Raw genomic sequence first — 16,116 nt, forward strand, 5'->3', positions numbered from 1 at the left:
AACTTTCACTGTTATGCCACTTATTTTGCTAGATAGGAAATCAAAATACATCCTGATAAGAATCAGTTGTTTGGTGGCATTGCGTTACTGGTTACAAAGGCATAGTTTATTGTGACCATTCAAGTAATTACTGTTTGGTAACCGTGCTTCTACAATCTACATGGAAGCATTATCAAAGTTGTAAGTGAAAAAAGGTCAAGGTAGTCCCCCATTGCAATTAGATTATAGAGATGAAAATATCTGATATTCGTATTATTATCAGTAACTTGGATATCAACGTACATTTTTCACTTACAAGAACGCCCGCTTGTGATTTTTCTGCCAGCAGTCATTCCACCCTGTCAAAATCCACAAATGAATCTATCGGCTAGTTCAGGGGTCGGCAACCTGCGGCTCCGGAGCCGCATGTGGCTCTTTCATCATTCTGATGCGGCTCTTATTAATTTTATTACTACAATAGAAACAAATAGATTACTTGCAAAATCATATCACAAGGTAAAAATGTATATTTCCAAATTGATTATATATATCCTAAGCTGGCCTTGCAACATCATAAAACCACTTTTCCTTTCTCTACAAAACTCATAGCAACGAAAATATTCACGCCCTCTATGACACAACCTATTGGCCGGAAGAATTATACAGTTGCTTTTGCGATTGAAATAAACAATTGACATCACAACAAACAAACCTTGAAGCAGATTCAGATGTTTTACGTTCAACGAGAAAGTAACTTGTGTCAAGTTTGTTTGCTTTAACATTCGAGCTTTCATCCATTGAGTGGACCTGTGACATAAAACAAACAGATTGGGTTAAGATTTGAACGCAATTTATATCTTAAATATCATTTACTTTCATTACTTTCATTGATTATTTAAATGACATAGACCTCCCATGCGCTAGTGATCAACCATGTCAGGGTACCTCTGTTAACAGTTAGCACCACTCGGTGGTGTGGTACAATATTACAGCAGTATTTCAAGAATGAAAACTGCAAGTCTCTCCATTTTATGACCAAAATGGTATTTCATTGAGAAAACCAAGAAGAAAATTTCATAAAGTTTCTTCAAAATAGCATTTCCAATAAAGATACTAAGACTGCCTAAGCTACAAACTAAAGATTAACAATAAAAACTACAATGAACTCACATGAGGGTTAGGCTGGGATGGTCACCCTCCACTTCTGAGATCTCTTGAAGAGTTCAAATCTGCGTAAGAAGACCGTCTATCAGCCAATGCTGAGACATAATTATGACACAAATAATAAACACAATTCTGTCACAAAATATTAAACGTGGACTAACTGGTTCATATAATACAACTCCATAACGAGCACAACAAATCATATAAATGAAATTTATTCCTATTGTAAATTGCTGGTGTTTAGCTTAGTGCATTCAACGAGTTGTGCACATTTCCACTTAAAGGCAAATATTCTTAGTTTAGTTTTACTTTAGAAAACTGTGAAATTATATTTGGTTATATAGTGGTTGTATTGATGAAAAATGTTGTGATTGAGCATAAGTTTACAAGTGCAACCCATCAGCAGTATGAAATATGTCACATACCGTGACGCGAAACCTGATCGAAAGACACTTTATCGAACGACACTTAATCGAACGACAGCTGATCGAAACGACAGTTTATCGAACGACACTTTATCGAGCCGACAGTTGATCAAAGCGACAGTTGATCGAATCGACTGTTGCTTCTATCCGTGACGCGACACCTGATCGAAAGACACTTTATCGAACGACACTTAATCGAACGACAGCTGATCGAAACGACAGTTTATCGAACGACACTTTATCGAGCCGACAGTTGATCGAATTGACTGTTGCTTCTCCCGCACACAGTCATAGCAAAACGTGGCGTACAGTTGCATTGTTTGCTGTAGAAAATTAAAATTTGGTGACTTTTCATAAAAAATGTTCAGCTATCTGTCCATGTTTGTTTGATAAATTTGGATTTTGTAATTTTTGAGATATTGTGATATTTATATAATTTTGCCCTCTCTCCGCATTAAAGCATATTACTCATTTACGCACCAATAACTTGACGAACTATTCTCTTTCGTTCTCATGGTGGGTCTCCTTCGCTCTGAATGAGCAACAACCTCAATCACCCTAACATTCTGTATTATAAGTGCATAAGTTGTAAATTATTATTGCAGAAGTGTTTGCTTCTACTGTTTATAGATTACACAACAGTTAAAAGAATAGAATTATCACCAACTTAATGCAAATTAAATGCAATTAGTCTTAAATTTTCAGCGATCAGAAACTAAGAAAGGATTTGTGAGTAAAAGCATGAATAACATCAATGACTTGTCACCATAACACAAGACTGTGAGATATTTCACTTCTATGAAGTATTTTTCATCAGAACATATGAACTTCATTGAGAATTATTTACATTAAAATCACGTCGAACAACAGGTTGGTAATGGGTGATATGAAGTGATCGATACATTGAGCTTCATCTTGCATCCCGTCTTATATGAATTATTATAGTGCAGATATTGTGAATAATATGAACTTATACCAGCAACAGGTACAAGTGGTTGGGTTGGTTGATGATTCAGGCCAAAATCAGTAAAGTTATAAACTTAGGCGAATTACTAAGATTTATTGTCAGGGTCTTGCGAAAATATGTGAAGGACAGAAAAAGAGAAACATGGCAAAGCAAGAAATTAAGAAGAATTACTAAGAAAACAAAAGTGTATTTTTAGCGACTAGCTTGGTAAGCCCGATTATTTCTAACATTCTTTTCTCAATGAAATACACACATTTAGATGAAAATAATGAAGGTTATCCCAGTAATGCTGATATGCAATAAAGATATAATGTTACGTACGGCATTTGCTTGAGGCCGCGGTGGTGGCATCGGCTTCTCCAACCTTATCACTGGCTCTAGAACAATAACAAGACATAGATGATTTTAAATGAAGACTGCGAATTCTCTCTACCGAAAAAGCCTATAATAAAAAAAACCTAAACCTATAAATGAAATACAATAATGTGTATTTGCACAGGATGCATTGTATGTGGTCAGTGCAAACATTTAAAAAAAATTTTTTGAATTTTGATGTTTATCACAACTGATAAAACACAAGCAAATAAAAACTGTGACATTAAGTGCATTTTAACAACCAGTTTGCACGAACCAGTGTCAGTCGTCTACATTTATACCTCCTATATAAAAGTAGTGTATGAGTGCTGTATTGCAACCTACTGCATGCAGTATATGCAGGCCTAATTCTAATAAATAATGATATGATTTGTCATAAATTTAATTGAAATTTGAAACTACTGTATTATACTGTAATAACCAACAAATATCCTCACACGAGTGATATGTCTTCTCCAGTATAACCTACGATGGTGAGGTTGGGCCTCGGAGGGGCAGGAAGAGAGGTGGGTACAACCGTAGAAGGGCCGTTTACGCATTCACTCGATGAACTGGAGGCAGATCTAGAAAATTGAGGAGTTTTAATGGTTATCACATTTTCTGAAACAACATAATAATGAACATGAACTTGGCTGATATTTTCTTTCAGCTGATAGTTGAGCAAGTAGGTTAGCATAACGAAAGTAGGCTTATATGCCTGACTAAATCGATCGATCGTCCATCGATCGATCGAAAGACACCTGCTCGAAATGACAGCTGATCGAACGACACTTTATCGAACTGGCAGTTGATCAAAACGACAGTTGATCGAACGACACTTTATCGAACCGGCAGTTCAAGCAAGATTTTTGCGTGTTACTCAAACATTGAAACAATGAGCCATTGTGATGTGCGGTCTTTGTGATGGTGTGCATTAATGAATTGTGATGTATATATCATAAAGTTGACGATTTATATTTTATATCTATATTTTATATTTGTATCATAAAGTGTACGATTTCGCATGGCGGCCGGCCCGCCCACATATTAATAAGATATCACAAGAATACGCACGAGAATTACTAAGTACGAAGGATTATTACTCGGAAGAAGCGCTACGACGCTGTCAACCAACGGCTGAAGAGCATAGTCGAAAATTATGACTCAACGAATATGGACATGAAAAGTTATCTTCGAGCAATTGCACACAACTTGTAATTAAATGAATGCGATTGAAATGTGCACTTCGTCAGTTGTCGTGCTTTTAAGTTTTAACAGTGCATGTCGTCAGTTCTTTTAATAACTTGTCGTTCTTTTAACCCTATCCTAACAAGGCTCGCGAGTTTACTAAAAAAAACTTGGTGTGGCCAACCCCGCACACACATTTGCAATCGTTAATTACTAGAAACCTATGCGTCGTAGACTGATGAGATTATTACAGGTTAGTAGAAACATCATCTGGCTTCCTGTATACATCATAATTGTAAAACTAAAGAAAGTGAATTTAGTGTAAATTAGATATTTCTAAAAGTGACACATTTCTATAAATTCTTCTTGTTACCCCATTTGGGGTCGCGACCCATAGTTTGAGAAGCCCTGGTGTAGATGATGACTACATGAGTGAAGAGTGAAAACCCCACCGGACTCACCTTGAGAGCGATGATGTTGGAATGTTGTCCGTATCTGAGCAGGATCTGGACCTGGATAAAATTATAGAAAACGTTTCTTCGACGTAAAACTGAATCGATGTTGCGTGCATCCAGCTGAGAAATATAGGTCAGTTGCTTTGGAGCATTTTCATTTCTTACATGTTTTGTTATAATTAAACTTTTTATTTTTGTTACACAAACTTAGTACAATCAAAAATTTGACCGGGTCGGTATATATTTGTTTTCGTTTTTAGGTTTTACAGAAACATAGAAGTTACATTCAGTATTCACATATTAGTTCAACTGATTTTATCTGTAAGTTGAAAATCGTTGCAATGCCCAGACATCTTTCTGCAAAATGCCTTACAAACAGCATCAACTTCGCTTTGGTAAAACATTACTATCTTCGTTGGCCGGCAATCAGTTTTTTTGGTTCGTCGATGACTGTATTAAATTTCAATTTTATTCGAAACCAAGAAGATACAATTTTAATTGAACGCAGCATTAAAACTTTTATTCTTGTGAATTGTCCCAGGATTGAAGTTTTGTGTTTAAATTGTTGCACGAAAATTTCTTGCGAAGTGGTCAGACAACTCATAACCGCATATAAAGACACTCTAATAAGGCTGGAGCTTCAAGGCGTCACTTTGAGCGGAAATATCTTTGAGGCAATCGGAAAATGCGACAAATTATCTTACTTGGACATTTCTCGAGACTTCGAACGTTCACAAAAGTTTTCATTTTATAAACTTGCCAAAATGTTTCTGATCTATGGGGAACGAACAGGACTCGCGCGAAATTTGGAAGTTTTACTCATGAGTAACGTCAACTGTGCTTCCAAACAACCATTTCGCTTCTTCGCTCACATCTTTTATTATTGGTGTCCGCAACTTTCAAGATTTACTCATCATTTGCTATTCGAAGCACTTGCTCATCTTTGTAAGCTGAACAAAGGACCAAAACCTCTTTACTTAAAGGGAGGTAAAGACTGCCCCGAGAGCAACAGATTATGCGTTTCCTGGTTTGAAGAGCAACATGATGCTTTGCTTCAGTGCGTGCCAAAAATGGAACACTGAAATATAATTTCTGGAAATGAAAAAAAGGCGACCATTGTTTACATTATTCAGAATAAAAGACTACAATTAACAACTTTAGACTTAAGTTGGACTCTCCCTTTTGGCTTTTTAAAATACTTTGGGCTCCTATGTCCTTATTTAGAACATATTACGGTTGACAAAATATTTGTTGAAACTCAAAGCAACCTTGTTCAAGTTGTCAAAGAAGAGTTTGAAAAATTGTCCTTAACTGCTTTGGAAGCTGGATTAGAATCTTGGTCGAAGTTAAAATCGCTGAGTCTAAAAGTAACTATTGAGTTTTGACTTGTTACTTTCAAACTGCGCTGAGGTCGTGAGGTCGTCACACCTTGCCAACTCCATTGTGCGTCATCACGCATGACAGACCACAATGAAGTCACAAGGAAAACCCGAATTTTGCAGTTATATTGACCGGGGAATGCTTGATTGGCCACGGTCGCATTACGTGGAACAGTTGCACTTTCAAAACGGAGAAACTCGTATTTGACTCTTAGGTAATATCGCGCATCGCACTGTATTTGACCTCTTACGTAATATCGCGCATCCAAGGGTCCGCGAAGGTTTCCCCTTCGCGCGTTTCCAGATTGCTGTCGATTTTTCCCACCAAACACGCGAGCGATCGTTTTCGCGCGTCTTGTGGTAAAAATAGATGCCAGTTCCCATTTGACAATAAACTGCGGGGGAAAAATGACGACCAATGAACCAATGTCTAGAAATAGGTTACTAGGTTTGATAAAACCATAAATTTTACAAAAGAAATGATAAAAATAGGGCGTAAAGTTAATTCACCGTGGGTTATAGACCTAACGATCAAAAACGTTATCAATCATACCATGGTGAGTTTAGAACTAAAGAAACTAAGAAAGGTTCCCCAGAAAGGGTATGATGCAAAGCCTTACACAACTGACACAACTCGAAAGCTTTGTTTAACTTTTCACCCAATTTTACAAAAGGCATTTGGTAAAACGTTCAGTCAACACAGTCACAGGCTAATATGCCACAAACGCATGTTATGCATGAGACGAACTTGGCATTGGTAAGGTCGGGATAGGTAGGTAGGTTATGGATAACATTTTAAATGCCGTTTGATATTTGGAAACTTGCTCTAAATAACTTCATGTAAAAACTCATTTTAGTACATCAGACTTGTCTTCGCTCGAATCTGACGATTCAGATTCACTTGCCTGCTGAACACTGGCTATTGCAGCATTTACTGTTGCGTCGATTTTAATGTCAGAATCCTCGTCATCAAAGCAGTCTGACAGAAGATTTTGCAAAATTTCTAATCCACGCATTGCTGTAAAGTGTAAATCTTTAAACATCAAACACTTCCCTTGAGTAAAGTTACTACTAAACTACCACAATAGATAAGGGTAAGCTAAGGTTTTCACAACATTTACCTTGAACTAGTTTACCAAGGCAAAAGCTCAATGCTTTAGGGGTCAAGACCCATTTCAAAGAGATAGGCTTTTCAATGCAAAGTACATTAAATCAAGACGCTACTGTCGCAAATTCACATCATAAACCTACACTGAATTTTTGCTTGCAACGACATCTAGGTTATGACTGTCTGCAGTCTTAATTTGGACAAAATCCATGTACTCAGTTTTCTATAACAGCTACCTAAACTTTACAGCAAGTTTTAAACTTAAAAATTCAGCACAAATTCTCCAAAAAAGCAAAAACTCAAACCCACAAAAAATGTACAACTTAGCCTAGACCTGCGACCAGCTACCGCCAAAATAACAACAAAACGTGTTCACAGCGACGTCACATGCGCATTGGACCGGAAAATTTCTTGCTTTTTTTAATATGACGCATTGAGTACGAACACGTAATAATCAATGTGTTGCCGGCTCAAAATTGTCTTTATATTGGGAATTGAGCCCTTAAAGCAGTTTGTTGCTACCAAAAACGTTCATATGATGACAATGTGTTGCTTAGCGTTCCCGCTTGCAAATGGAGTTAACGATGCCTCGTATGTATACAGTCCCGATTTCAGTTTCCGGAGTAGATCTGGGTCATCCCACCCATGTGCGCACAAATATGATGTCCAGGCCTCCGGTTGTCCGATTTGAACCGCCACAACTGGAAGGTATTCAATAACTGCGCTCTAATGCTTGCAAAAGTCTCAAAATATCCTCGCTTTGTTGGATGTGTATTTCGGCCGAAATGATTTTTTTGTTATTCTCCAGCGCACAAAACCAGGCAATGCGCTGGTAACATCTCTCCAGGATTTATACTCTATGCTGGACCCGCCATGAAATTTTGGCTGTGTAGCTTCCTGCTTCTAAAACTTCAAAATTTTAAATATTTATTGTGGTGGGACTGCTACTTACATGCACCAATTCGTTTCTGACCCTGGTTCATTCCACTTGTCTGACATCTTGTGTTAAATTTCTCAATTTAAAGATGCGTTTAGCAAGGCAAAAAAGGTTGAAGGTTGGCTTTGGAACAGTTAAAGTACAAAGCTTTATTGTTTACGCACAAATGCTTATTGTTTCGTCATCGCCAAGCTACCAATCAGAAGACAGCGACATGTGCATCAACGCTTAGAGAAACATTCTCTACACCGGAAGTATCCGGTCTTTGGACAAATACTGCGTTACGTCGTCGTGCAAGCCTATCCCACTGTCTTTTGAGACGTAAACCTTAGTCCCAAAAACATTGTACCTACTTAGATTGTTTGACCATACAGTATTAACAAATAGTTACGACCTTTAATATTATTAAATTACATAACATTTCAATCTTTTGCTAATTTGGAAAAATCTGTTTAATTAACTGATAGTGAAGTTGGATTGCTTCATAAATATATATTTATATTAACAATTTCCAACATTGCATGGCTGCAAGTGCTTTATGGTAAATATTTTACTGGGAGTAAAACAGCCATTTACAGTCCAGCAGGTATTTAGGCCTACTGTACCAAGCTGATGAAATTATTTTGTATTACTCGTACCAAAAATGTAAAAACCGTAATATAAGGTGTTTACAGTTAGATTTTCCTTTATAATTGGGTGTCAGTAAATTTATTGTATTATCAGAGAAGTTCTGGATAAGCTGTTTTGCCGATTACTTTGTTTAACAACTCTTCAGAAAATAACCACGTAACATATATTGTTATGTAAGGAATTTGGTGTAATTTTTCGGCTGGTGGATCTCCTGTACAACGTTATTGAAATTAGACCAAACACCAGAAAAGATAACACTTGAAGTTATATCAAGTGAACCCAGTGAAATGCACCGCCAAAAACGTGCATTGTCAACAGATAGAACTTTTGCTCCGCAACCAAAAATTAGCAACAATGCTGTTGATGACATCACATTATCTTTTGAGAGGATGACGGATAATTGTGAAAATGCAGTAGACAAAACAGAGGTCCAACTAACTCTTTTACCAAAGATTCTACCGATGGTGCCGATGTTACCATCGCGGAAAGTAGGTCAATTAGTAAAAAGGTTGCAGAAGATGGTAATGTAAAAGAAGTAAGCCCTACAAAAATAGAAGATGGTGCAGAAGTGTCAATTTTGTCTTCTGCTCCAAGTTTTGACTTGAACACAGACACGAAGACAAAAAAGCGACATATACAGAAAACGGTCTTGCTCCTTCCACCAATTCGTTTCTGACCTTGGTTCATTCCACTTGTCTGACATCTTGTGTTAAATTTCTCAATTTAAAGATGCGTTTAGAAAGGCAAATTACCTTCAAAAAGTCGCACAGAGTTCCCACAAAGGCGGGCCGCTTTTTTGTATCAATGCTGAAAATAGTAGGGAGTCCAATTGTTCATTTCTTAATTCTTCAAGTTAATTATTTTTTGCTCACTTTCCACCATACCACCTACATGCCGCCGCAGGCTAAAGGAGCTCAATCAGCATGTACGCCCATAACATCTTCCTTTCCTATAATCATTTATAATTATATTTAAATAACCAGCCATAGTTATGATTTTGATAAGAATCTGCTAAGACGCAAGAGAGTTGGAACGACTTGCCAGCAGCAATAAAGCGATCTTTGCAAACAAATTTAACAAACAAAATGGGAATCAATTGCCAATAATCGAGACTTTGAAATCAAGGACCAATTGTGTTAAAGATATGGGCGTTGATGGATAAGGTCACAGCTGTGATTGTGGACGGTACATTTTGTCAAATGCCTGAACACGTTTCATAGAATTTCATTAATCGTGTTGCTTGACCTTTGCTATGCACTGAGTTCTTTGCTAAGCAACTGCCAAATGAATGCCAACACGGCAGGTTTGGCAAACTAACTGCTGCTTACCAATAACAGACTGGATTCGACTTGGTCAACTGCTTAGTGCGTACACGGCAGGATTTGAAACATGTAGACATGTAGACGACTATAGGCTCAACCAAAAAAGACAAACCAAGATCTACGTTTCCAAAAAGGCATTCGCAACACTAGTTCTGCCGACTGGCAGCCAACAATAGATAAAAGTTGATAAACAATGTGAAATTAGGCATTTGTGACAAACTTCCAGAAATGCTGACAAAACCAAAAGACCAATAACTGGATTGTTTTACAACCATGCTTTTTCAGTCCAATAAAGTAATAATGAATCACAAAAGCGAAAAAATCATCAAAGCACACACGCGGCGCTCTTAAAGGTGATTTGCCCACAAATATAAATTTGTTAGTCAGGGGACTTACCTATCATAGATTAAAAAGTAACCTATGCTCAAACTTTCACCAGTGTTGGCGATTGACGGAAACCTTGTTACACGTTCCCATGGTTCGGTCGTCGTTGCCGTGACGTCAATTAGTAAAAAGTGGAGTAGCTGTTTGCGTTGTTTTGACGTTTTGAAGATTCAAAGCGTGTGCAATTGTGCATCCTGTCAGTTGCTTACATGACGTCAGAGACTTTTTAAGTAAATGGTGCTTATAGCTTTAAAAGATTTAGAACTCTCTCTCACACGTCAGGAAAATAGAACATTGGATGCATTTGATGGCAAAAATTGAATTGACACGTTTTGCGTATGGCTTAATTAAACTGGATATTGTTTTTTCCTTTTAACATGCAAATAAAACAAACGAGGTATCTTAAACTTTTTCATGTTTGACATTCAAAAAAATAACTTGTATCCAATTTTATGCATTGACTCGTTTGTATACAGAGGGCTACAAAATCTTCTTCGGACTTAGGTTGGCGCGCTAGCTACGATCTCCCACGAGCCGACGTTGGGCCTACCAACAACCACTAACGCACAGTGTTTTTATGCATTTGAGCAAAAGTTTATTTTTTCAATCTTGCAACAGCAAACACAACATTTTACTGCAAAGCATCGCTATCATCACTTGACACAGATGAGTCGAAATTCATAAAATAGACTTGTCTGTCTTCATATTTCCGTTCTTTATCGAAAACATTTTTGTAATCAAAATTATTGCAATATGTTTCTTTACTATCTACAAAATTAAATATGCAACAATTTAACGCTCTGCAATACATGATATGAACATTAAGCACGTATTCCACACAGCTTACCAAACTTACTCTCATTCTTTTTCGACTTTCCCCTTTCCTGTCAATAGCGTTTTTAATCATTTCATGACCTCGCATATACTCTCTGCTTCTTTGATACCAGAATTTTCGGCAGCATCTAAAGTATAATGACATAAAAACTAAACATTGGAATACACATCTTCCACAGATAATACTAAATAACACTGACAATACATCTTAAAACAATGAAGCAGTAAGCAACCTAAAAAATCCAAACAGGACAAACAGTAATTTTGACTTATTCACCTAAAACAGCTTTTGCGAGTTGTGATGAATGCATTCCTCTCTTGTGACCCTTTTCCATCCAATTAGGACTGGTCGCTAGTTCAGATGTCAACAATTTGCTCCGAAGCATGCTGATAACAACTTCCACTGTTATGCCACTTATTTTGCTAGATAGGAAATCAAAATACATCCTGATAAGAATCAGTTGTTTGGTGGCATTGCGTTACTGGTTACAAAGGCATAGTTTATTGTGACCATTCAAGTAATTACTGTTTGGTAACCGTGCTTCTACAATCTACATGGAAGCATTATCAAAGTTGTAAGTGAAAAAAGGTCAAGGTAGTCCCCCATTGCAATTAGATTATAGAGATGAAAATATTTGATATTCGTATTATTATCAGTAACTTGGATATCAACGTACATTTTTCACTTACAAGAACGCCCGCTTGTGATTTTTCTGCCAGCAGTCATTCCACCCTGTCAAAATCCACAAATGAATCTATCGGCTAGTTCAGGGGTCGGCAACCTGCGGCTCCGGAGCCGCATGTGGCTCTTTCATCATTCTGATGCGGCTCTTATTAATTTTATTACTACAATAGAAACAAATAGATTACTTGCAAAATCATATCACAAGGTAAAAATGTATATTTCCAAATTGATTATATATATCCTAAGCTGGCCTTGCAACATCATAAAACCACTTTTCCTTTCTCTACAACACTCATGGCAACGAAAATATTCACGCCCTCTATGACACAACCTATTGGCCGGAAGAATTATACAGTTGCTTTTGCGATTGAAATAAACAATTGACATCACAACAAACAAACCTTGAAGCAGATTCAGATGTTTTACGTTCAACGAGAAAGTAACTTGTGTCAAGTTTGTTTGCTTTAACATTCGAGCTTTCATCCATTGAGTGGACCTGTGACATAAAACAAACAGATTGGGTTAAGATTTGAACGCAATTTATATCTTAAATATCATTTACTTTCATTACTTTCATTGATTATTTAAATGACATAGACCTCCCATGCGCTAGTGATCAACCATGTCAGGGTACCTCTGTTAACAGTTAGCACCACTCGGTGGTGTGGTACAATATTACAGCAGTATTTCAAGAATGAAAACTGCAAGTCTCTCCATTTTATGACCAAAATGGTATTTCATTGAGAAAACCAAGAAGAAAATTTCATAAAGTTTCTTCAAAATAGCATTTCCAATAAAGATACTAAGACTGCTTAAGCTACAAACTAAAGATTAACAATAAAAACTACAATGAACTCACATGAGGGTTAGGCTGGGATGGTCACCCTCCACTTCTGAGATCTCTTGAAGAGTTCAAATCTGCGTAAGAAGACCGTCTATCAGCCAATGCTGAGACATAATTATGACACAAATAATAAACACAATTCTGTCACAAAATATTAAACGTGGACTAACTGGTTCATATAATACAACTCCATAACGAGCACAACAAATCATATAAATGAAATTTATTCCTATTGTAAATTGCTGGTGTTTAGCTTAGTGCATTCAACGAATTGTGCACATTTCCACTTAAAGGCAAATATTCTTAGTTTAGTTTTACTTTAGAAAACTGTGAAATTATATTTGGTTATATAGTGGTTGTATTGATGAAAAATGTTGTGATTGAGCATAAGTTTACAAGTGCAACCCATCAGCAGTATGAAATATGTCACATACCGTGACGCGACACCTGATCGAAAGACACTTTATCGAACGACACTTAATCGAACGACAGCTGATCGAAACGACAGTTTATCGAACGACACTTTATCGAGCCGACAGTTGATCAAAGCGACATTTGATCGAATCGACTGTTGCTTCTATCCGTGACGCGACACCTGATCGAAAGACACTTTATCGAACGACACTTAATCGAACGACAGCTGATCGAAACGACAGTTTATCGAGCCGACAGTTGATCGAATTGACTGTTGCTTCTCCCGCACACAGTCATAGCAAAACGTGGCGTACAGTTGCATTGTTTGCTGTAGAAAATTAAAATTTGGTGACTTTTCATAAAAAATGTTCAGCTATCTGTCCATGTTTGTTTGATAAATTTGGATTTTGTAATTTTTGAGATATTGTGATATTTATATAATTTTGCCCTCTCTCCGCATTAAAGCATATTACTCATTTACGCACCAATAACTTGACGAACTATTCTCTTTCGTTCTCATGGTGGGTCTCCTTCACTCTGAATGAGCAACAACCTCAATCACCCTAACATTCTGTATTATAAGTGCATAAGTTGTAAATTATTATTGCAGAAGTGTTTGCTTCTACTGTTTATAGATTACACAACAGTTAAAAGAATAGAATTATCACCAACTTAATGCAAATTAAATGCAATTAGTCTTAAATTTTCAGCGATCAGAAACTATAAAGAAAGGATTTGTGAGTAAAAGCATGAATAACATCAATGACTTGTCACCATAACACAAGACTGTGAGATATTTCACTTCTATGAAGTATTTTTCATCAGAACATATGAACTTCATTGAGAATTATTTACATTAAAATCACGTCGAACAACAGGTTGGTAATGGGTGATATGAAGTGATCGATACATTGAGCTTCATCTTGCATCCCGTCTTATATGAATTATTATAGTGCAGATATTGTGAATAATATGAACTTATACCAGCAACAGGTACAAGTGGTTGGGTTGGTTGATGATTCAGGCCAAAATCAGTAAAGTTATAAACTTAGGCGAATTACTAAGATTTATTGTCAGGGTCTTGCGAAAATATGTGAAGGACAGAAAAAGAGAAACATGGCAAAGCAAGAAATTAAGAAGAATTACTAAGAAAACAAAAGTGTATTTTTAGCGACTAGCTTGGTAAGCCCGATTATTTCTAACATTCTTTTCTCAATGAAATACACACATTTAGATGAAAATAATGAAGGTTATCCCAGTAATGCTGATATGCAATAAAGATATAATGTTACGTACGGCATTTGCTTGAGGCCGCGGTGGTGGCATCGGCTTCTCCAACCTTATCACTGGCTCTAGAACAATAACAAGACATAGATGATTTTAAATGAAGACTGCGAATTCTCTCTACCGAAAAAGCCTATAATAAAAAAAACCTAAACCTATAAATGAAATACAATAATGTGTATTTGCACAGGATGCATTGTATGTGGTCAGTGCAAACATTTAAAAAAAATTTTTTGAATTTTGATGTTTATCACAACTGATAAAACACAAGCAAATAAAAACTGTGACATTAAGTGCATTTTAACAACCAGTTTGCACGAACCAGTGTCAGTCGTCTACATTTATACCTCCTATATAAAAGTAGTGTATGAGTGCTGTATTGCAACCTACTGCATGCAGTATATGCAGGCCTAATTCTAATAAATAATGATATGATTTGTCATAAATTTAATTGAAATTTGAAACTACTGTATTATACTGTAATAACCAACAAATATCCTCACACGAGTGATATGTCTTCTCCAGTATAACCTACGATGGTGAGGTTGGGCCTCGGAGGGGCAGGAAGAGAGGTGGGTACAACCGTAGAAGGGCCGTTTACGCATTCACTCGATGAACTGGAGGCAGATCTAGAAAATTGAGGAGTTTTAATGGTTATCACATTTTCTGAAACAACATAATAATGAACATGAACTTGGCTGATATTTTCTTTCAGCTGATAGTTGAGCAAGTAGGTTAGCATAACGAAAGTAGGCTTATATGCCTGACTAAATCGATCGATCGTCCATCGATCGATCGAAAGACACCTGCTCGAAATGACAGCTGATCGAACGACACTTTATCGAACTGGCAGTTGATCAAAACGACAGTTGATCGAACGACACTTTATCGAACCGGCAGTTCAAGCAAGATTTTTGCGTGTTACTCAAACATTGAAACAATGAGCCATTGTGATGTGCGGTCTTTGTGATGGTGTGCATTAATGAATTGTGATGTATATATCATAAAGTTGACGATTTATATTTTATATCTATATTTTATATTTGTATCATAAAGTGTACGATTTCGCATGGCGGCCGGCCCGCCCACATATTAATAAGATATCACAAGAATACGCACGAGAATTACTAAGTACGAAGGATTATTACTCGGAAGAAGCGCTACGACGCTGTCAACCAACGGCTGAAGAGCATAGTCGAAAATTATGACTCAACGAATATGGACATGAAAAGTTATCTTCGAGCAATTGCACACAACTTGTAATTAAATGAATGCGATTGAAATGTGCACTTCGTCAGTTGTCGTGCTTTTAAGTTTTAACAGTGCATGTCGTCAGTTCTTTTAATAACTTGTCGTTCTTTTAACCCTATCCTAACAAGGCTCGCGAGTTTACTAAAAAAAACTTGGTGTGGCCAACCCCGCACACACATTTGCAATCGTTAATTACTAGAAACCTATGCGTCGTAGACTGATGAGATTATTACAGGTTAGTAGAAACATCATCTGGCTTCCTGTATACATCATAATTGTAAAACTAAAGAAAGTGAATTTAGTGTAAATTAGATATTTCTAAAAGTGACACATTTCTATAAATTCTTCTTGTTACCCCATTTGGGGTCGCGACCCATAGTTTGAGAAGCCCTGGTGTAGATGATGACTACATGAGTGAAGAGTGAAAACCCCACCGGACTCACCTTGAGAGCGATGATGTTGGAATGTTGTCCGTATCTGAGCAGGATCTGGACCTGGATAAAATTATAGAA

At 36.9% G+C, this 16,116-nt stretch overlaps 1 protein-coding gene and 1 long non-coding RNA gene across 5 annotated transcripts; both read right to left on the minus strand.

Moving 5' to 3' along the window:
* Nucleotides 1–288: 288 nt before the first annotated feature.
* Nucleotides 289–2,879, minus strand: LOC143471141 (uncharacterized). The gene is made up of 4 exons (XR_013119494.1): nucleotides 2,857–2,879; nucleotides 1,150–1,208; nucleotides 692–786; nucleotides 289–451 (listed from the first exon to the last, which is right to left on the minus strand). It is a non-coding gene; the product is annotated as an uncharacterized LOC143471141 (long non-coding RNA).
* A 7,994-nt stretch (nucleotides 2,880–10,873) lies between these two features.
* LOC143465881 (uncharacterized) lies at nucleotides 10,874–14,388 on the minus strand. 4 transcript variants are annotated; one of them, XM_076964413.1, is made up of 7 exons: nucleotides 14,366–14,388; nucleotides 12,671–12,729; nucleotides 12,213–12,307; nucleotides 11,817–11,859; nucleotides 11,404–11,549; nucleotides 11,149–11,254; nucleotides 10,874–11,006 (listed from the first exon to the last, which is right to left on the minus strand). In XM_076964413.1, coding segments are annotated over exons 2-6 (345 nt in total). In that variant the 5' UTR covers nucleotides 12,673–12,729; nucleotides 14,366–14,388; the 3' UTR covers nucleotides 10,874–11,006; nucleotides 11,149–11,195. The 4 variants fall into 4 exon arrangements, 2 of the variants coding, with proteins under 2 accessions (XP_076820528.1, XP_076820516.1); XR_013118670.1 differs by having other exon boundaries at nucleotides 10,880–11,060; nucleotides 11,140–11,254; XM_076964401.1 differs by having other exon boundaries at nucleotides 10,880–11,060.
* Nucleotides 14,389–16,116: the final 1,728 nt, after the last annotated feature.

The sequence above is a fragment of the Clavelina lepadiformis genome, chromosome 1, assembly GCF_947623445.1.
Source record: "Clavelina lepadiformis chromosome 1, kaClaLepa1.1, whole genome shotgun sequence".
NCBI classification, from domain to species: domain Eukaryota; kingdom Metazoa; phylum Chordata; class Ascidiacea; order Aplousobranchia; family Clavelinidae; genus Clavelina; species Clavelina lepadiformis.